Consider the following 20955-nt stretch of genomic DNA (forward strand, 5'->3'; position numbering starts at 1 on the left):
TTAGCTTATAAAGGAATCCAGTTGGGTTTAAATAATAATAAATAAATATATTTTCTTTAACTTTATAATTCAATTTGTAATCTTTCATTTTATAATTTAAGTTAAATTCAGTCAAGATTCGGTTTTATTTTTAAATCATGGTGTACTTAAATTAAATTTATTTTTTAACATTTTAAATATAATTAATTACAAAAATGAATGTTATAGTTTAAATCCGCAATTGCTCCTATCAATAATATCAACTTTAAAGTTTAAACACCTATTCGATCGATTAATAATGAAAAAACATTAAGAAAACTTTACTCTCACTTAATAGTCCAGTTCTATTTGATTTGATTTAAACTGAATATAAGATATCAAAAGATTTTAGAGAAAAATATTATTATTAAATGCAATAAAACAAATTTTAAACAATAATTAAAAATTAATATTTTTTGACATAATTAACTATTTTTCTTATATTAGAATCCAAAATTCAAGTCATGATGTGAATTACTTTTTCACCATTTATTCCATCATTGCCTTCACCTTTTATTAGCCTAATTATGCAATGATAAAACATTATCTCCAAAAATCATATCAAAAATTTTTTCTAATCAAAACTTTCTTAGCTTGCATCAACTTTCAATAATATTGACCCCAAAAAGTATTTAACAAAAATTTACAAACATTCCTTTATGTTGATCTTTATAAAATATAGTTTAGGATTTACAATTTTACCCATCATGACTGTAAATGTATTATAAAGAATATATAAACTATGTATCTATATTTGATTTCCTCAAATCACAATGGTATAAAAAGAAAATTACATTTAATATGCCTTTCAATAATTATAATTAGAATTAGTGTTACGATTTTTAAGTTGCGGAATTTGCCCTTATACTTTAATTTCGTCGGGTTTAGTAAATTAAATTTTGAATTATGAAATTTCTTCGTGTTTATTACATGTGAAATGCTATGTTAAGTCCCTATTTTCACATAATACTTGCACAAATTTATGGCATTTTAGTTAATAGATTTAATAGTCATCATTTTAGTTAGGATTGAACTTTTAAAATTTAAAAGTATAAAAGATAAAAATGATTAAATTAGAGAACACAGACTAAGTCCACAACTTACGTATAATACGAGACTAATAACAGAATTTTTAATAATTTTAATTGCTATTGTTTGGATCAAGATTGAGATTTTGAAATTCGGAAAGCATAGTGACTAAATTAACCACCAAATTAGAGTACAAACACTAAATATCAACTTATCCAAACAACTCCCATTTAGGAGGTGCTTGGTCCGCCAAATGTAACATTAGGGAATTAGATTATAGTGTTCGGATTTCAACATTCCAGTCATCCCATAATCTCAAATTACAGACGTCCCGTAATATAAGGTGTAATCTCATTACAACTCATTCTTTAAGTAGTCTTAAATTGTAGGCGTAATCTTAAATTTTGGATGAATTTTTCCTTCGTTTTATTATTTTAATTAATTTAGGCTTTTTTCTTAATCAAGTTTAAGACTAATTAAAAAAATTTTAGTGAACAAATAGATATTATATGTTACAATTAAAATCATAATATTTTATTTATTTATCAATATATTGATTGTGGTTATAATTACAATTATGATTGATGTTGTAATCATTTTAAATGAATTATTATAATTATGATTTATAAATTTATTTGAACCCAACATATTTACTTATTAATATATAATTTGTAATAAAAAATAATAAATTATAATTTTATGGAAATTGAAACTAAAAAATATTAAAGAAACTGTACTTCTTTAAAAAGTAAATTTTATAATAAAGATTATTGAGTAAAATGTAATTCTACCTAATTTTACATTCCGTCAACCAAACAATTGAATCATATATTCCAATCAAATGAATCAAGTAAGATAATATCACATTTCATCCGTAATCTTATATTCTCATAATATTATTATGAAACGTAATCTAAAATTTAATGAACTAAAAGCTCTATTACAATGAAACTTAAATAAAAATAAATATGAATTAAGAATTCATTTATTATTATATCTAATTTAAAATCTCAATATTTCTATATGCTAAATTTTATGTTTTCATGATTGAAAAAAAAAACATAATAAAAATATAAAGATAATGACTTTAAAAAACCCAACACACAAAATATAAAAAAAAGTAGGCTACCTCACCATAACAAGCACCCCAAGCTTATTTAGTTTAGGGGTAAAGATAAAAGATGGAGAGAGAGGAGAGAAGGACAAAAACGGAGAGATAAAATGGAAAAGAAGGTACACTCAAAATAAAATAAGGGTAAAGGCCAGCTTGAGCTTACCAAAGTTTTATAACCAAAGAGAAGTGTCAAAGGCAGCAGCAGACAGCAGTGTATCAAAGAAAGTTGCTTGCTTTGGGAGCCAAAATTAAAAAGAAAAGAACCCATCTTTTCTTACATATAAATATATAAACACTTGTATGTATATATAGAGAGAGATAGAGGGAAGAGAGAGAGAGAGGGGGAGGGAGAGAGATGGTGGGCTCAGGTTCAGCAGATAGGAGCAAAGAAGCTGTTGGGATGATGGCCCTTCATGAGGCACTTAGAAGCGTCTGTCTCAACTCAGACTGGACTTACTCTGTTTTCTGGACCATCCGTCCTCGCCTGTATCTTCTTCTTCTTCTCCTTCTTGTCTATCAAATTCTTTCTTTGTATTTATGTGCTTTCAGCTGCTTATTTCACTTGCTAAAGATTTCATCTTTTTTTCTTCAAGTTCTTTTTTCAGCTGTTTTATTAAACTGGGTTTCTTTGTTTTGGTGCAGGAGAGTGAGGGGTGGTAATGGTTGTAAAGTTGGAGACGATAGCGGCAGCTTGTAAGTATGGCTGGGGTTTTTCTTTTCTTTTTGGATTTTTTTTGTGTGTTTGTTTGACTCCTTAGAAAACAGAGGAAAAAATGAACTAATAGTTTAAAGTGCTACAAACTTTTGAATATTAAGAATACTTTCGCTTTTATTTTTATTTTGTTCATTTCTTCATTTTCCTTTCAAACTTCTTTGCATTTTATCAGTATAAAAGTTAGGCATTACATGTTTCCTTGTAGAAACAGGGGAGAAAACAGGGGAAATTTGATTAATGAGAAATGGGGTGAAAGTTGAAGTCAGTAATTGATTTTATGAAATGGGTTTTTGTTAATTTGTGATTTTTAGGTACTTCCACTTCTAAATTCAACAAATTCATGTCTGGTTTTGTGGTAAAATTTGATTTTTACCCCCTTGTTTTGTTTTTTTCCTGGTGAAGGATGTTGATGTGGGAAGATGGATTCTGCCGTGGTAGAGTTACAGATTATTTGGAAGAGATTGATGGAGAAGATCCAGTGAAAAAAGCTTTCAGCAAATTATCCATTCAATTATATAATTATGGAGAAGGGTGGGTACTGGGTAGGTGCTATTAATTTTTAAACAGATTTAGACTTGAAAAAAAAATAAAAAGAAAAACAAAATGGAAAAAAAAAAAATCCCCCTTCTCTTGGTGTGTGCTTTTTGATTGGTTGAAAATATGATTTTATGAACAGGTTAATGGGAAAAGTTGCATCAGATAAGTGCCATAAATGGGTATTCAAAGAACCAACAGAATGTGAACCCAATGTATCCAATTATTGGCAGAGTTCTTTTGACGCAGTATGTTATATACCCCACCTTTATATCTTCCCCCATTGATTTTTTGGGGTTTAAATCGTTTTTTTTTCTTGAAGTATCTGTCAATGGGAAAGTTGGTGTATGGCAATTATACTATATGGTTAAATGCTCTGTATATTTATGATTTGATGGTAAGTTGGTAACCTTCCCCCTTTTGTTGTTATTTAATTTGCAGCTTCCTTCTGAATGGACTGATCAATTTGACTCAGGGATTCAGGTCAGCACAGTAACACCTTTTTCTTCACTGTTGCTAGTCTTTTGCTGATTTGTTTTTGTCTATCTGACTCGAACTCGGTCCAAGATTTCCATGGAAAAATGAAGAGTCCTAGCGACATATATTCTTGTCTAATTTGTATAGTGATTGAGACTTTCGTGGTTTTTCTTAATTTTCTATTCAACAGACAATAGCTGTGATTCAAGCTGGCCATGGACTTCTCCAGTTGGGTTCCTGCAAGATTGTGAGTCATCAAATTTTAGTAAATATACTTGTTTATTTTTCGGGTGATTTTTGAGATCAAAATCAGGTCTTCCATTAGTGGTTATGGCTGAAATGCATAATGTGTTGATCTCATGTATATGTATATGCTGTATATATGTATCCTCAGATACCTGAAGATCTCCATTTTGTGCTAAGAATGAGGCATACCTTTGAATCTCTTGGCTATCAATCCAGTTTCTATCTCTCTCAGATGTTTTCGTCGAACAGAAATGGTTCTTCGTCGACCACGGTTCCTTCGAAGCAGTCTGCCATTCCAACCTGGCCTCCTCCTCCGCCTGCGGTCTTTGGTTGGAACCAGAGACCGCTTCCACCGGCAACTCCAATGGTTGCTTCACCTAATTATCAGAACCCAGCTAGACTCGGATTCCCACAGGCCAAAGACGAGACCAACATGTTTCTCATGCCTCATTCATCCGAAACCAGAATGGAAGATATGATGAGCGAACACGAAAACGACATCAAATGGCCTAACGGCTTGACTTTCTTCAACGCTCTCACCGGACGGAATGAAGACGCCAAGCTTTTAGTTAACCCGGAGAGCTTAGGAAACAAACAGGACCCGAACCACCTTCCCCTCATGGTCGAAGGAAAAGATTCTAATCGAAACTCGGATACCGATGCTAACCCTACTGAGTTCTTGAGCTTGGATAGTCATCCAGAGAATATAAGGAAGATGGAAAACAAGTTCAAGAGGAGCTTTACATTGCCAGCAAGAATGGCGACATCTTCATCTTCGGGGTTGTTAGATCAGCAGCAGCAGCAACAGGCAGACGCGGGGATGTATGCGGATGCAATGGATACCTTCTTGAAATGAAGTTTGGGTTAGGGATGTAGTAGAGGGGAGGGGAGAGTAGGGGGTGACATTTTGTATTTACGCAAAAAAGGGGTTTGTGTTGTTTAGTTGCTGAATTGCTGTGTTTTGCTTTTATGTTCTTTTTGAATCCGTCTCTTTGATCCATTAAAAAACAAACTCTCTAATCTTTTGTAGTTTATTATCCCCAAGCTTTTATTCTTATTTTTAAATACTGCAATCCAATGTGGATAGGAAAATAGACACGGAAGATTAAAAAAATAAAATAAAATATTAATGGATCGATGAAACTAAATCAATATAAAAAAATTACTAAATGACTATCTAAACCTCTTTTGAGAAGATCGTGGATAAGTTAATAGTTTTTAATGTGTTTTTGAAAAATTGATATTTATATAATTTATCAAATAATTAATATTATGTTATATGAAATACATGTAATATATAAACTCAAATTTATTAGTATTATGATATATGAAATATATATAAGCTTAAATTATAATAAAAATTATAGTTGACTCAAATGTGAAGTATTCTTATTTTCATGTGTTATTATTATTATTATTATAGTACAAACATTGTAATTGGCCAATTTAGCCCGGGCTCATAAAAAAATAATAAACCCAAAATAATAAAACAAAGTCCAAAATTATATCATTTGACCCGATCGGGATGACCCATTACTTGAAAAGGTTGAAGGACTATCTACAAGCTTGATGCATATGGAAACATAATCTTCAAGGATATGCAATCTTAGATATGATATGTAATCTTAGATATGATATGCAATCTTACAAGATATGATTTTGTAATCTTAGAGATTTAATTTGTAGATACCTTTTAATCTTAGCCGTTGATGTAATTAATCTGTACCGTTGGATTTTGGGAGGCTCAACTATAAATAGATGCCTCTCCCTTCATTGTAGAGGGGACTGTTTCTCTTGCGTTTTTATTTTCTTTGGCATGTTCAATAGGGTTCTTTCGATTTGATTTATTTGCGAATTTAGGCCTAGAATTTACGTCAAAGCTCGATTTAGTCTTTTTTATTTATTATTTATTATTATTAAATATGATTTTCTTGTTATTAAGTTATTATTATTATTACTATATATATACATACGCATATTGTTTTACAATAATATATATACATACATTTATTTAAAAAAACTTTCATAAACACATGCACATATTATATATATATATTATTATTCTATTTGCATAACTTTTATATATATATATATATTTACATTTTATATACTATACATTTTTATTTCCTAACTTTTATATGCATATATATATACACTTTTATATTTTTTACTTTGATAAATATGTATATACGTATGTTTTCTTATATTATTCTTCATAAATTTTTATATATATTTTCTAAATTAATTAATTTCAATATATGTAATTATTATTATTTGTTTTATATATATGTAATTATCTTCTTTATAATCTATATATATGTAGATAATTTTTTTATATATGTACATGTATATATTTATATATTTTTCTAATGAAAATTTTTATATTTATATATATATATACATATATATCTATGTTTTTATTTTTAAAATGCTTAAATACATACTTATATTTTTAATGCATATTTTATAATTTATATGTATATATTTATATATTTTCTTTATTTTATTATGTATTTTGTTTGTATAAATTTATAATCCAAAATTTTATATGTAAATCATATGTATGTTTTTATTCTTCATAATTTCAATGTATATATTTTTATTTTTTATTTCCTTCATTTGTTTTTTGATTTATGTTTTCATTTATATTTTGTTCATTTATTTGATACTTTGCATGTCAAGGATTATTGCTTTTTGTATATTAATTTCGTTTATTTATTTTTTATATTATTTCTATGCCATTGTTGTATTTGTTATCGTGACATTTATACATACTTTCAATATAACATTACGTCATCTTTTACTCAAATTTAAAATGGAAAATTTTCAAAATAGAGATAATATTCGTATTTAGGATTTTCAAGAAAATTGAGCCCTAACGTATTGGGTTCCAATTTTCTTCGTTAAATCTAATAATCGAGAATTGCTCTTTAATCAAACAAAATAAAACTTGTCATCGGGAATTTAATATATTGTGTCCTAATGTATTGAATGTGACACGTTGATTTCTAGAGATAAAGATTTAAAAAAAAAAACAAAGAAAATATTGAATGTTTGAGATTTTAAGAAATCGTGCCCTAACGTATTGGGCTACGATTTCTTCATAAATTTTGAACAATTAAATATTTTCTTAAATTTTATTACACGAGTTTTTTTGGACTAACTCATCTTGAAAAGAATAAAATGTTGTGCCCTAAGGCATTGGGTGTGATATTTTTTTTTCAAAATGAGAAAGCCTTAATAAATAATTTAATTTAACTAAGGATAGTATTTATTAACTCTCGACATTAAGACACAAATTAATCAACTTGGTACCAAATTTTGGGCGTTACGAGGGTGCTAATCGTTCCTCGTACGTAACTGACTCCCGAACCTGTTCTTCTAAAACTCGTAGACCAAAGTTATTTTAGGTGATCCAATCACACCTCAATAAAAGATTGGTGGCGACTCCCGTTTTCATCGACAACTAATTTTTGTTTTTTTTCAAAAATAAAAATGGTTTCGACAAACATAATAAAGTAATTTATGATAATCCATGATTAATGCTTGTGATATATAAAATGTAAATTTTAAATACTTTTAAATAATTAACAAAAAAGATATTTTTAAAATTTAATTTAAATATATAACTTATATTTATCTTTTATAATTACTATAAATGAGAGGGTAAATTTATAATTTATACCTTAAACCCTAAACCCTAATTTTTTTAATTCAATGATAAAGAAAGCATTTTTTAAATAATCCAATACGTTCATGAATATCAAATTAATTTTTTATTCTTATTTTAAACAAACAGAAAATGAAAGCACAAAACCCTAACCCTAATGTTTAACTGTAATATTAAAATTAAAATTAAAATTTTAAGTTCTCAATAAATATTAAAACCCTAAATCAAATCCATTTCTCAATACTAAATATTAATTTAATATGCGTATGTTATGTAATGAATGGCTACAAATTGGTAAAAGAGTTTATTTTGTAGAATAACCATTATAAATGTAAGCTTACAAGCTTTTATAAAATTTTAGAAAGAGCCATTAATCAAATAATTTAGTTACATTCAAGTTTAAAGTTCAGTGTAGGGAGATAGATATTTTTCATGGATCCAAGGCAAAGTCAATTTCAAACAATGTTATCCTAGTCAATGGTTACTTCAATTCCAAGCTTGAGATTCTTCCCAACAAAACATTGAAGATCTTCATGACTTTGTCTAAACAATGGAAGTTCTGATTGTTGACTTGCACCCTGCATGAAACTTGAATCCATATCCATTCACCTTCTTTATCAGAATAATAAACTATAATAGAGGAAGAAAAGAAAGGAAATTAATATAAACTTTTTACATGTATCACTATGCAATTAAGTATTTTATTTCTTACAAAAGGAAAATAAAACATAAAACACAAATTTGTTTTACAAGCAACAAAAAGAAACAAACATGTTTTTTCATGTAGTTGAAATCCAAGTCCAACTGGCTCAATCTGCCCTGAATAGTTGGACTGGAACTAAAAGATTAAGGCCTATCTACATCCTTCTATTCTCTTTCTCCTAATTAGGCTTATAAGAGTCCACTTATGCTGGACCAGATTGGTGGCATAAATATATATTTGTGTGTAATGTATGCTTTCATCAAGAAACAGGTCACTTTTGGTGTTCCCCAATCTTGTTTTTAACAACAAAAAACAAAATATCAGTTGCTGCAGGCCTGTTCCTAGGATCTTGTAATGAATTTTAACAAAATTTTAATGATTACCAAAATCTTGGAGAAACCAGAAAGATCAATATCTTGAAAGTATTTCTTTTGTTTCAAGTTTGCAAGAAAATAGTGTCAAAATTACAAACAAGATGGTGTTCATAGCAGAAAACCAACACAAGTCGACAAGACAAAGTTTGGATATATATATATATATATATAAAGAGGATAATATGCATTCATAAAAAATTATACAGCATTTTTCAAATTGCCATGCATCACATCTTGTTTCCTGGAAGGTTCCATGGCATGACACACTCTGCAGGCAAACAAAAATAGCCTGAAAAACTTCAGGCAAGGCCCCGATCTTCCCCTACCGCTACTACTCCTTTTTTGATGATGCTCACCTTGTTTCTTGGCTCTCAAGGCTTCTTTCCCTTCAACCCCACTATTTTTCCTCCTCGATACCTCACGTTTCAGAACAGGCACTTGTGTAATGTACTGCCATCTCTGAGAATCCCCATACAGCTGAGCTGTTACCATTTTGCTTGCTTTATTACATGCATGGATTTTGCTATGGTACAACAACCTCCTCTCCGAATTGTCACTTGAGCTTGTCCTTGCACTGCTGCAACTGCTTCTGCTGTTGGTGCTGTTACTTCTCGAAGACATCAATGAATCCTTGCTGTTGATGCTGCTTGTTCTGCTTGTCCCACGAGAACAACTTCCTGCAATCGTTGTTCCAGGTTGTAAAGGAAAGGCATGTGGCAAGAGTCGACCATTGAAGAAAAGATGATCAGCTGGTGAGGTTCTACATGGATCTTGAGAAGGTGAATCCGGGGTAAAACACCCGAATTCGAACTCCGAATCGAGATCTTGGTTCGGGGTGCTAGGGAAGGAGAATATCTCACCAGAACTAGACCTTTTCCTACGATCTGTTTCCATGGAAGAACTTCAATTACACTAATTTCTCTTTTAGTGTTGAAACTTTGAGGGTGTACTTCTATTTAAACTAAGTTGATGGTATTGATCATACTATGATAGCTAGGAACAAGGTGAGAGAATCATGTGTTATGTCAAGATGGGGGCAGCTATGGGACCCCTTGTTGGGTGATTCTTATGAGTTTCTTTTTTGTTGGTGTAAATCATGAAGTCATTCTTGCCAACTCAAGCTTAACCCTATCACATGGGGAGAGCTTAGTGTTGTAATAATATTGTTCAATGTTGGATTTTCCTAAATGTGGGTCTTAAATGATTCAAACTAAGCCCTTTTTTTTTCTGTCATCTTTGACCAAAGCTTAAGATCTCGTAAAATGATCTCAACGACCTTGATCTAATGAATCCTATAAACTTGTCTCCCAAAATAATATATCAAGTATTGAAACCCAAATCTCATCCTATCCTTATCAGTTGAGCTGAGACTGTATTTGGGTTAAAGCAATGTATTTTAATATATATATGTATATGTATAGTAACCAAATTCATTGCTTCGGTATACCTTACAAGCAAATGCAAGAAGCAGATGGCAATATTTAGGTGGATATTGGGTCAAACATATTAAAATTTATAGCCATTTTGCTTATATGATATCAAAGTATGAGCAAATTGGGTGGCATTCTCTTTAGCCTTTATTCATCAACTTGCTTTTGTTTTTTAAGAGTTGACACAGCCTCCCAAAAATACTCTTCCATATAAAGCAAAAAATAGAGCTTTTTAGACTATAGAGAGGAGGAACATTGAGTTATTGGCTACTCAATTCCCCCCACACAAATTGCTAAAAAATTGTTTTAAGTTAATCTAATAAGTACTAATTTGATTGTTTAGGCTCTCTCAAGACCATGGTTATGATGGGATTAACAAAGCAAAACTTTCTTTGTGTTTGTGAAAGCAAAGGCTAAGTAGGGACTACTTAGATTTTTTTAAAAAGAAACCCAGTATTTTTTAATTTTTTTAATTTCTTTAATTTCATCAAACACTTTGGATCACTCCTAGAAATGAGGAAAAAACAAAGAGCTCCTTAAAGAATTTCCTTTGTCTCCCATTTGGGTTTCTTTAGGGAAACTTTTGGGGTCCATTTGAGGTCATCATGCCTTTGGGACCACCAGCATTGAGCCTAAGTTTGGTCTCTACTTTATTGCCCCCACAACCAAGCAACCCCATTTCCTGAATTCTTTTGTGTTCCCTTTGTTGATACTCTTAGATCTTTAAAGACTATGTAGATGGTTGTTGGTCCATAGATTTAGAGGAGTGGGTTTAGCTGACTCTTGAGCTGAACTTTTTGACTAGGCAGAAGCATGCCATGGGCTTATTTTGGTCCGAGTTTAATGTTTTGAACTCATATTAAGGCTTTGCCAAATAGTCTATTGGATTCTTTTTCCATTTAGGTAGAAAAACAAGCCCATTTCAATTACATAAAAGAAGATTGCATGAACATATATATACATACGTCTCGGAGAACATTCATGGAACGCAGCGTGTCAACAGTTGATCTACTTCAACCAACACCTGTCTCCATCTTTTAATTACACAACTATCTCCTTTGCTTCCTCATCATCTTCTTTCCCGTCTTTATCCCAGGTTTTGTTCTACTTTCCCCCCTTCCCTTTGGCACTATATATATACGTACAAGCTCTTTTCCTTTTAGAAAGCTATGGCTTCAGGCAGAGAAATCCTCCATAAGATGAAGGTATGCAGCTCTATTTTCTTTGCTATGCCATGGTATATCTTAGTATCACTAACATCTCTGTTCTTTATCTTTACTATTTACTCAGTTTCATATACCGGTTTACTGCAGGAAAAAGTACAAGAAAAAGTTGGCTTAGGTTCCACAGCTGAATCTGGGAAAGGGAAAAGTAAAGCGTCAAAGAACATAAAACATGGTTATCATCTAGTGGAAGGGAAATCCCTTCATCCCATGGAAGACTATGTTGTTGCAGAGTTTAAGCATGTTGGTGATAGCGAGCTTGGTTTGTTTGCTATATTTGATGGTCATCTAAGCCAAGTAATTCCTGATTATTTGAAGTCACATTTGTTTGATAATATCTTAAACGAGGTAATTAATATCAAATCTTTTTAAAGCATCAATGTGTAAATTGGTGTATCATAGTCTTAGATTTTGTTCCTTGTGTTACAAGCAGCCTGACTTTTGGATCGAACCGGAGAATGCAATAAGGAAAGGATATCGAATAACAGATCAGGACATATTGGAGAAAGCAGTTGATTTAGGCCAAGGCGGTTCAACTGCAGTCACAGCAATATTAATCAACGGCCAGAAGCTAGTAATAGCGAATGTGGGTGATTCTCGGGCTGTTATCTGCAAGAATAGTGAGGCTAAACAGCTCTCAGTTGATCATGAGCCCACTACAGAAAAGGAAAGCATTGAAAATCGAGGTGGTTTTGTGTCGAACTTTCCAGGTAATGAGTTCCAACGATCATTTAATAAAAAACCGCATTAACAGTTCGATCACAATATAACAAGCTGCAAATTTTGCTAATCATTGCAGGGGATGTTGCACGCGTTGATGGGCAGTTGGCGGTGGCGAGGGCATTCGGTGACAAGAGCTTAAAGGAACATCTTAGTTCCGAGCCGGATGTCACCGTAGAAATAATCGACGATGACACAGAATTACTAATATTGGCAAGTGATGGCTTATGGAAGGTTGACAATTGCCTTGTCTAAATGTTATTTATCTTTTGTTGAAACTGCATATTGCAGAACTGTTTGCATTATTTCCTTCAAACTGATTGCAGGTCATGACGAACCAAGAAGCGATCGATGCTATCAGGAACGTTAAGGATGCTTGGTCCGCGGCAAAGCTCCTAACCGATGAAGCTGTTAAGAGGAACAGCACGGATGACATTTCCTGCATTGTTGTAACATTTTAGTGTGGCATTGGCTTTTCAAATAATGTGCAAGCACCCTTTGTTATGCATATTTTGTCATATCAGAAGCTTTCTCATACATAACCAAAAATGTACTGAAGCTGTTTAAATGAACTAAATGAAGATTCAGATGTATCCTAAAGATTGTTGTGTTCATCATTGATACAATAGAGAACTCCATAGATAAAAGGGTTATCAGTACAGAAAGCATAGAGTCCAGTACAAGCCATTGTTATTAAATCCTCCAGTATAGTATTGTAAGTAACTACTACATAGTGCAAGGCTTGAGCCATTGGTTGACAGAAGAGAGGGAGCGTTGGTGCTTAAGCTCCCTATCTGATATGGGAACGTTTAAAAGAGGAATTTCCAGGGATTGTTATTGGAACTCTGGCTCTTTGATCATCAACCTGCCTGCAATAACCCTCTTTTAACTGTGGACTTGTTCCCTTGCGACTTGATCCTTCTGCGGATGATTCAGCTGAGCTCTTCCTACGCCGTTCGTTGTGTCCGGCCAAACGACTACGGCAGCTCCTTTTTGCTTCATCAAACTCTGATAGCTCATGGAACCTGTGAAACCATACCATCAAAGCTGATAACATGTTAAACAACTGTTCAAACTGTTTGACTTGTAGGTCAAGTAATTAGAACTAAAGCAATATAATCAAATGGTAGAACAAAAACCTGCTGCATTGCTGACAGAATCGTTGCCTGATCCCAGCAACAACCACAACCGGCGCCTTAGCATGAATCTCACACACCTTATGGCGCCGGTGGTATCTCTTGGCCACCGATAAATCGACCCCACATTTTTCCACTTGACAAGAAGGTGGCAACACCCCACCAACACCACCGCTAGACCCTCTCCTTCCAGATGCTTTCTTCTTCTTTTCATCATCTTGAACACCATGATAAACAGCACCCTCTTCTTCTTCTTCTCCTCCTCCTTCTTCCTCCATGTCATTGTCAACATCTTCAGCCATGAAATCCTTATTCATATTTGCTTTCAAAACTACTCGTTCATCTGAAACCTATAGCTTCCGTTGCCGCAGCAGAAGAAAGAGATATATATAATGGAGTGCCGATGAAATACTGAGAGCAAAATATTGAGGAAAGAAGGAAAAGGAAAGGGGGGGGGGGGTTGAGGACCACAAGCAACATTTTCTCCTTTGTATGCTTGTGTCAGTGTAGTTGTTTTCTGGTGAATGATTGGAAGTTCAAAAAAGAAGCAGCTAGGAATTTGGATTCTTTAGATATGCAATTAATACTAGATTTTTTTTTCAGGCCTAAATTTTTTGCCATTAATGAATCTCTCACAAGAACTCAATTATTGCTTCTCCCAAGGTAGTTTTCAATTAGAGACCATACTGGTTTCAGTCATTCAGTGTCGGTACATTATTGTGTCAAAATTTAAATGAAATCTGATGAAAGTTACACTTGTTTTTAAGGCTTTAATCTATATAGTTAAAGAGAACAACATGTAGAGCATGTAAGTAAAATTTAAACCCATGTTGATGACAGACACTTTGAGAGAGACATATCAAAAGGGGTCATTGAAATGAATCCTGTAATGGACTGTAAAGCAAAAACCAATTGTGGGTGTTGGAATTGGACAAGGAGTGCGTATCAGAGTAGTACCCTAAGCTTTATCCCATATCCCTTAACTTTATATATACTTCTGTCATCTTTTACCAGATGTTTAAAAAAGAAGCAATGTTCCTTTTTTATTTTCAATATGTATATCATTGAATTTCATTACATGGATGAATGTAAAAAAAAAAAAAAAAACTCACCTTTAAATGTATGTTTTTTTTAAACTGAGGGAGGAATGGATGCCTAAAAATGAAAAAAGCATATTGAATAGGTGACATTGACATAACACAAGTTTTCACATGGCTTTGTACTGTATATTGTACTGGATAAAATTGTTCAACCAAAAACTTGCAGAATTGGTGCATATTATTATCAACTCCACACTTTAGGTTTCTTTGGTAATTTTTCTTTCATAAGTTTGCTTGCTAATAAATATGGAGAAATATTTTTTCCTTTTATGTACCGGAAAAATAATCTCTCATCCTATTTTTTTTCTTCTCATTTTTCTTTCTTACCAAGTACATCTTTTATATTTACATATGCATGCGCGCACGTGCTATATTATACGTAATTTAAAAAAAATATATTCATGTTGAATATTTATACAATCTAATAAACAAGAAGTTGAAATTATTTAATCACAAGATAAATCGACTTAACATTTGAAACGATTTTTAAATCATTGGTTTCGGTCGTTGTCCAAGCTATATCGTCTACTTTTCACCTCCCCCATACACTCCTTCATTGCTTTTATTCCATGAAACTCAAATGCTATCCCTATCATTTCAACATCATTTTTTCCCCAAAATTTTCAACACTGTATATATATACACGCACATCATCAAATGCCCCATCATTCTCAGTTTTGAGTTATTAGGTTTTGGTCCATTTCCATCTTCTTAGATTCTTTTCCCTTTTCCCCCCTTATTGTTTTTGTTTCTTTAATTAGACTCACAAAGAAAAAAGAAATACTGAAATTTACGTCATTCTCATCAAATTTCAGTGTTCATTTCCCATTTCCCATTTCCTACCACCTAATTTCACATTTTCCTCGACCTTCTCTGTTTCCCTGCACGTTATGTAAAAAGAAGAAGAAGATATAATCATAATTTATAATGATTATATAAAAAAAATTTTAAGTGAAGCTACAAATGGAGGAATATAGTTAGATATGCATAAGGATTTAAGGAAAGTTTGGAACTTATGATGTGAGAAGCATTATGTAAAGAAAGGATATACAGCTGTTTGATGAGACACCTACATATATTCTCTATACGTCTTTCTCAACCATATGCTTTGCAATTACTTTGAAATTTCAAGATTTTTTTTTATAGTTTGCTTAATTTAGATAATTCTTTCTCCACTACTTCTTTTTTTCTTTTGAAAATATAAACAAAAGTAAGATAACAAAATCCCCAACATTTTGTGTGGTTGAAACTTCAAAATAAAAAATTGAGATTGAAATAACAAATATTTGATTTTGTTGATAATGAGGTTTTGGTTTAATTGGAATATTGAAACCCTATTTAATTTAGATTTTACTCTGGGTATTCTGATTATTAGTCTGGCCGTACTTTGTACTGATTAATTATGATTATACTTATAATTTTATCGTAAAGAAATTTACAACTTAGTAATAAACCCTAAATTTTAAATTTCAGGTTAATTAGAAAAATATCGATCCTACCAAGGAGTCCATTTCATAAAATGCATAAAAATAAAAATCAAGTCATTGGCTGTTTCCTCAACCTTCTGTATGCTTATTCGGGATTTGTGAATGTTTCTTTTAATAATATATTTTCTAACTTTCTTTGAAAACCCATGAATATTAAGGCACTAGACTAAATTATTTTAAAGTAGATATGTGTATAAGATTCCCAAGCTTGCTTCGTCAACCCATGCATGCAAATTCGTCAGAAGGATGGGTTATGGTACCATTTCTATATAGTGATAATAAAAGTAAATAGATAAATGTCCTTCATGTTGTTTTGTTTTGTCCTGAAAAGGATGGCTAAGTTTCGGACCACAAGTTTTAATTTGTAAATAAATGTAGTGATTGATTCGTCGTCCACCCAATATATTTCCAGTTTCAGTATGCATGATCTGATTTGAGATCCAATCTGTCTTGTGGCTTAGATTTAGGGTTTGCCTTCGTTGACCACGTTGACACCATTTTTCCCTCTAACGGACACCAGCAGTGCAAAGGAATTGCTTCGTTTGTGCAGTGAAAAACAGACAAAACGCGTTGAAGGTGTTATTATTTATTATAATAAATAATTAATTTGAAAAAAATATTTGTGAAATATTATAAAGAAACGAATCAATTACAATTTTTAAAAAAGTTTTATAAAATAAAACAATTAAAATATTTATAAAATATTATGATACATGTTATTTTATTAAATAAAATTATAATTTCACATATTTTAATAATTTTAAAAATAAAACAATTTACAACTTTTATTATATAGCATTTCTAATTTAATGTCCTTAAAATCATTTCTTATTCTATCTCGGTGTCCATATTTTAATAATTTTAAAAAATAAAACAATTTACAACTTTTATTATATAGCATTTCTAATTTAATGTCCTTAAAAATCATTTCTTATTCTATCTCAGTGTCCACTAACCTCAATGTTTATACAAAGGATTATGTATGGAAAATATTGAAACCGTCCTTTCTAGTAGTATAGTTGCTGTCTTTTCTGTAGCTTTTGTTGTTGCCGGAACTATGTCGTATGATTCAGCAACTACTCCCATCGAATAATTTGGTCCTACTCGTTATTAATGGGATCAAAGATGCTTCCAGCAAGAAATATATCGAAGGGTTAGTGCTGGGTTAGCCGAAAATCAAAGTTTATCAGAAGCTTTGTCTAAAATTCCTAAAAAATTAGTTTTTTATGATTACATTTGGCAATAATATTATTCAAAGTGAGTTCAATGGACAAATCTCGCCGCCACCACCACTATTATTATAATAAACGTCGATAATGACGGTAGAACAATCGCAAAGCAAATAAGAAAAAAAAACGAACACACAGATTCTACATGAAAACCCTTTCGATTCGACTACATCTATTTAAGTATAATGTTGTGCTTAATAGGAATCTTAAGCCTACTTATTTTGCCACTAACCTCAACGAAAACAATTTCATTGATGATAAAAAGAAAACCTTAAAACCATTGTATTGTTTCATACTTATCCAACTCCAAGAACTTACGGGCTTTCATCAAGGGGCTAGAGATATATTCTAATAATGAAATTAAAACCTATAATTGAAGAGCTAATTATCAGAATTTGTAAAAACTGCAAAAGTTAGTCTACTCACATCAAGACATGCACTTCAACCTTTGGTTTTAATTAATTTGTTGTTTTAAATAATTGAATTAACAATTTTATTAATTTTGTGCATAATTACTAATTCTAGGCTTTTAATCAAATTACATCCAATAATTAATTCTTGCATTTTATTTTGTAAATTCTAATGAATTGATGAAATGAAAATTTGAATAGTTATCAAATCAAATTTAATTATTATTAATTCAAGTTAACCAGAAATCAAAATTGGCCTAACCCAAATACCAAAGAAAAATTAGAACATTTTTTTTTATTTTACTTCATTTTGCATTGCATGATCGTTCGAAAACATTCAAAGCGAATTAAAAAGTGAAAGATGATCTACGAAAACATCCCACATATAATTTCAAGCTTGCATCTTCTTCGACTCCTCAATACTCCTATATTCTTGTGTATCAAGAAGCTGATCCACTTTCCTTATTTCATCCACTGCTACATCTTCTTCAATCTCATCATCATCCTCGTCGTCCTCATCGTTTTGGTTCACTACACGTTCTTTAATACCTTGTGCACCATCTCTGGCTGCTCTCCAAGCTCCATCCAGGGTCTTTTTAGCCGTATCCCCCACATTCTCCGCCATCCCCACTGCCTTCTTTATCCCATCTTTCGCCGTATCCGCCGCGAAGCTCGTCGCGCTACCTGGAGGCCGCCCTTCTCCGGTGACAAACGAGGGGTGTTTTGTCTCGTACATACTGTCTCTCGGTGCATCATCTGCCGATGACCCTTCCGCTTCAGCTACCGCATTACTTCCCTATGGAAAAAAAAAACCATTTCCTTAAATTCATCAAAAAAATGAAAAATTATTGTTTAAAAAAAAAACATAATTCATACTTCAGCACGTTCATAAGCAGAGGATAAGCAAGCCCTGGTGAGTCTTCTAGCAGATTGGATAGGAGGAGGACCCTGAGACAAGAACTTTGGGATGTTGAACAAAGCTCGCTTGGCCAAAAACGTTGCTTCCATTGTTAATATTTTTCACACACTACACCCTCCTCTTTGGGTTCCTAATTATACTCGGTGTCAAAAAAGAAGAATGGGAAATTTGTCGTGTTAAAAGAGTGACACGTGGGAAGAATAGGACACGTTTTGGTCGTTTTGAAGACAAGCTGGGGATGACTCATTTTTTAGGGGGACTGGTCTTTTTTAAGGTTTTAGTAGCAGCGGTGGTGCTGATCCATTAGGGTGGTGACTTATATTTATTTAAGGGGGCATTGGAGAGCATCAACTATAGGTCCATGATTGAGGCTTTAGGGTTGGATAGTTTCGTTATGGATTTATTGAGGCCCATGCCATAACATTTTCTACACTCTCAATGCAACCCTTACCTTTGCCTTCTTTTAGGTTTAATTATAACTTTAATTCCTCTACTTCCAACTTTTAGAATTTATCAGAACTCCTTCAATTGTTCAACACTTGGTCTTCACTAATTTATTGGTATCATTTGTTCAATTGCTTTACATATAATACATCTAACAATTTAACTTTACCACAGTTCCCTAATTTGTCTAACTATTTTATTTTGTAAAATAGCACATAGATAAACTAATATTTAATTTTCATAAAATAAAAAATAAACTCCTAATTAGGGTTTTTGTTTGTTAAAAGTGTCAAATTTACTGAACTCTATAGGTCATCACATTTTGAAGTTGTAAGAAGCATCATTCATTTCTTCATAAGATTCGTAATAAACTTTCTATATACACTTTTGATTTAGAAGAAAATAAATTTGAATCCCACTTAACATTCATTGGATTTAATGGTAAAAGAGTTTAACGTCTATTAAGCAATGCTTTAAAATTGAGTCCACTTCAAATTTAGTTAAATTAAATATTTTTGTTTAATAAAGTAGATCGAGTAGTAAGAAGTTCAATATTTTTTAAGAAAAAATTTGAGTTTAAATTTGTAGATAAAGAAAATAGCATTGAGAAAGATTTATCCTTCGTTTTAAGGTTCCACCTGATTCGATTTTGAAATTAATCAAACCTAATATAATTATCGGGATTAGAGTTGCCCATGAGCCAGGTCACCCGATCCAGCTCAAAGGCCCGCCTGAAAAATGGGAAGGTTTGAATAAAAATATAGGTTCGAAAAATGGGCTTCAGCAAAAATAAGGCCCTTTTAGAAAATGGATTGAGCCTCGGATAATGTTTTTTTTGCTGCTACTATTTTGTTGTTAATGTTTGGATATTGTATAACACTTGTTTTATTGTTAATTTTATTACTATTTTAGAGATATTTGCTTGTAAAGTTGCATTTATCTTAGTGTTATTTAAGTATAAAAACTTTTTTAAATTTATTTTCAATTTGTTGAGAAACATTTATTTTAATATTTTTAGTGTATTTGGTGTATTATATTATTTTAAATTTTTTTATATAAAAATAAAAATTAAAAAAATTAATACGGGCGGGCCGAACTGAACTTAGGTTTTAGCATTTTATCTGGACCAAGTTTGGACAAAAATTCAAGTCTATTTTTTAGGTCGATCCGGACTCGAACCTATCAATTGGGCCTAAAATTTTGTTCAGCCCATGAACAACCCTAATCGGGATATGGAAGGATGTAATAATATTAAAAAAGAGTTACTATATGGTGTATAGGAAAAAGGAAAAGGCAAAGAGAAAGGAAAAACGTGAAAGAAACAAAGTGTTTCCCCTTTTTTCTTTTCTTTCATGAGCATAATCATAGTTTCCTCGTTGAAATTTGACTATAAAACATTTAAAATTACATAATTCACAAAAAAAAAAAAAAAATCGCCGGTCTCTTTCGTTTACCATAAAATAAAGCTTATTCCCTTTACACCAATCCTACAAAGAACTGGGATGTATCTGTATGGATAAGCATTGAAACTACATTCAATCCATCAACTTCATTTCTATATCTCTTTTGTACTAATATTTTAATTTGATTAATTATGTACTTATAAATAGGTGATCCGATTGAGTTTTAACTTGATTGGTATCAATATTGTTGTCAATACAAGAAGTCGTGGGTTTAAGTACGTTGAAGTGCATTATCTTCCTATTTAATGGTTGGGAGGGACTATGGATAGTTCTAAGCATTGTATCACAAAAAGCAGATATGATAATAACTTATAATAATAATCATTAACGGCAGGTACCAGGGGGCGAAGGCAGAAATTTTTGTAAGGGGGCCGAAATTAAATTATGATTTTTACAATAGTAAAATACTATTTCACCATTTTAATAACCTATATATTTATAATTTTTAAAGGATTAAATCAATTTTTTTTTATCATTTTTAGGGTAGGTGCCAAAGTATAATTTTACCTCCTAG

General features: G+C 31.7%; 5 protein-coding genes across 6 annotated transcripts; 2 read left to right on the forward strand and 3 right to left on the reverse strand.

Annotated features, from left to right (window-relative positions):
* The first annotated feature begins 2227 nt into the window (after positions 1-2227).
* Positions 2228-5198, forward strand: LOC105778881 (protein RICE SALT SENSITIVE 3). 2 transcript variants are annotated; one of them, XM_012602636.2, is made up of 7 exons: positions 2228-2647; positions 2804-2854; positions 3279-3407; positions 3553-3658; positions 3852-3893; positions 4078-4134; positions 4282-5198. In XM_012602636.2, exons 1-7 carry the CDS (start codon positions 2517-2519, stop codon positions 4987-4989), a joined length of 1224 nt encoding a protein of 407 aa, XP_012458090.1. In that variant the 5' UTR covers positions 2228-2516; the 3' UTR covers positions 4990-5198. The 2 variants fall into 2 exon arrangements, with proteins under 2 accessions (XP_012458090.1, XP_052486760.1); XM_052630800.1 differs by lacking the exon at positions 2228-2647 and having other exon boundaries at positions 2834-2854; positions 3279-3418.
* A 3827-nt stretch (positions 5199-9025) lies between these two features.
* On the reverse strand, positions 9026-9986 carry LOC105787176 (uncharacterized). The gene has a single exon (XM_012613613.2). The coding sequence runs from the start codon at positions 9772-9774 to the stop codon at positions 9079-9081; it is 696 nt and encodes a 231-aa protein (XP_012469067.1). The 5' UTR covers positions 9775-9986; the 3' UTR covers positions 9026-9078.
* A 1371-nt stretch (positions 9987-11357) lies between these two features.
* LOC105778891 (probable protein phosphatase 2C 39) lies at positions 11358-12853 on the forward strand. Its single transcript, XM_012602644.2, has 5 exons — positions 11358-11515; positions 11624-11881; positions 11967-12243; positions 12333-12487; positions 12580-12853. Exons 1-5 carry the CDS (start codon positions 11480-11482, stop codon positions 12712-12714), a joined length of 861 nt encoding a protein of 286 aa, XP_012458098.1. The 5' UTR covers positions 11358-11479; the 3' UTR covers positions 12715-12853.
* Positions 12854-12870: 17 nt separating this feature from the next.
* Positions 12871-13820, reverse strand: LOC105778902 (squamosa promoter-binding protein 1). Its single transcript, XM_012602654.2, has 2 exons — positions 13393-13820; positions 12871-13278 (listed from the first exon to the last, which is right to left on the reverse strand). Exons 1-2 carry the CDS (start codon positions 13704-13706, stop codon positions 13044-13046), a joined length of 549 nt encoding a protein of 182 aa, XP_012458108.1. The 5' UTR covers positions 13707-13820; the 3' UTR covers positions 12871-13043.
* Positions 13821-17882: 4062 nt separating this feature from the next.
* LOC105778910 (uncharacterized) lies at positions 17883-18658 on the reverse strand. Its single transcript, XM_012602667.2, has 2 exons — positions 18492-18658; positions 17883-18411 (listed from the first exon to the last, which is right to left on the reverse strand). The coding sequence occupies exons 1-2, from the start codon at positions 18621-18623 to the stop codon at positions 18007-18009; spliced, it is 537 nt and encodes a 178-aa protein (XP_012458121.1). The 5' UTR covers positions 18624-18658; the 3' UTR covers positions 17883-18006.
* Positions 18659-20955: the final 2297 nt, after the last annotated feature.

The sequence above is a fragment of the Gossypium raimondii genome, chromosome 1 (genome assembly GCF_025698545.1).
Source record: "Gossypium raimondii isolate GPD5lz chromosome 1, ASM2569854v1, whole genome shotgun sequence".
NCBI lineage: Eukaryota > Viridiplantae > Streptophyta > Magnoliopsida > Malvales > Malvaceae > Gossypium > Gossypium raimondii.

Excerpts from the sequence above, each read along its gene's own strand:
- LOC105778881 (XM_012602636.2), top strand. The coding sequence starts at position 2,517 with ATGGTGGGCTCAGGTTCAGCAGATAGGAGCAAAGAAGCTGTTGGGATG. Across the intron at positions 2,648-2,803 it reads TGGACCATCCGTCCTCGCCT|GAGAGTGAGGGGTGGTAATG; the intron begins GTATCTTCTTCT and ends GTTTTGGTGCAG. Across the intron at positions 3,894-4,077 it reads AATTTGACTCAGGGATTCAG|ACAATAGCTGTGATTCAAGC; the intron begins GTCAGCACAGTA and ends TCTATTCAACAG.
- LOC105787176 (XM_012613613.2), bottom strand. The coding sequence starts at position 9,774 with ATGGAAACAGATCGTAGGAAAAGGTCTAGTTCTGGTGAGATATTCTCC.
- LOC105778891 (XM_012602644.2), top strand. The coding sequence starts at position 11,480 with ATGGCTTCAGGCAGAGAAATCCTCCATAAGATGAAG. Across the intron at positions 12,244-12,332 it reads TTTTGTGTCGAACTTTCCAG|GGGATGTTGCACGCGTTGAT; the intron begins GTAATGAGTTCC and ends TAATCATTGCAG. Across the intron at positions 12,488-12,579 it reads CAAGTGATGGCTTATGGAAG|GTCATGACGAACCAAGAAGC; the intron begins GTTGACAATTGC and ends AACTGATTGCAG.
- LOC105778902 (XM_012602654.2), bottom strand. The coding sequence starts at position 13,706 with ATGAATAAGGATTTCATGGCTGAAGATGTTGACAATGACATGGAGGAA. Across the intron at positions 13,279-13,392 it reads TTCTGTCAGCAATGCAGCAG|GTTCCATGAGCTATCAGAGT; the intron begins GTTTTTGTTCTA and ends ATGGTTTCACAG.
- LOC105778910 (XM_012602667.2), bottom strand. The coding sequence starts at position 18,623 with ATGGAAGCAACGTTTTTGGCCAAGCGAGCTTTGTTCAACATCCCAAAG. Across the intron at positions 18,412-18,491 it reads CTGCTTATGAACGTGCTGAA|GGAAGTAATGCGGTAGCTGA; the intron begins GTATGAATTATG and ends TTTTTTCCATAG.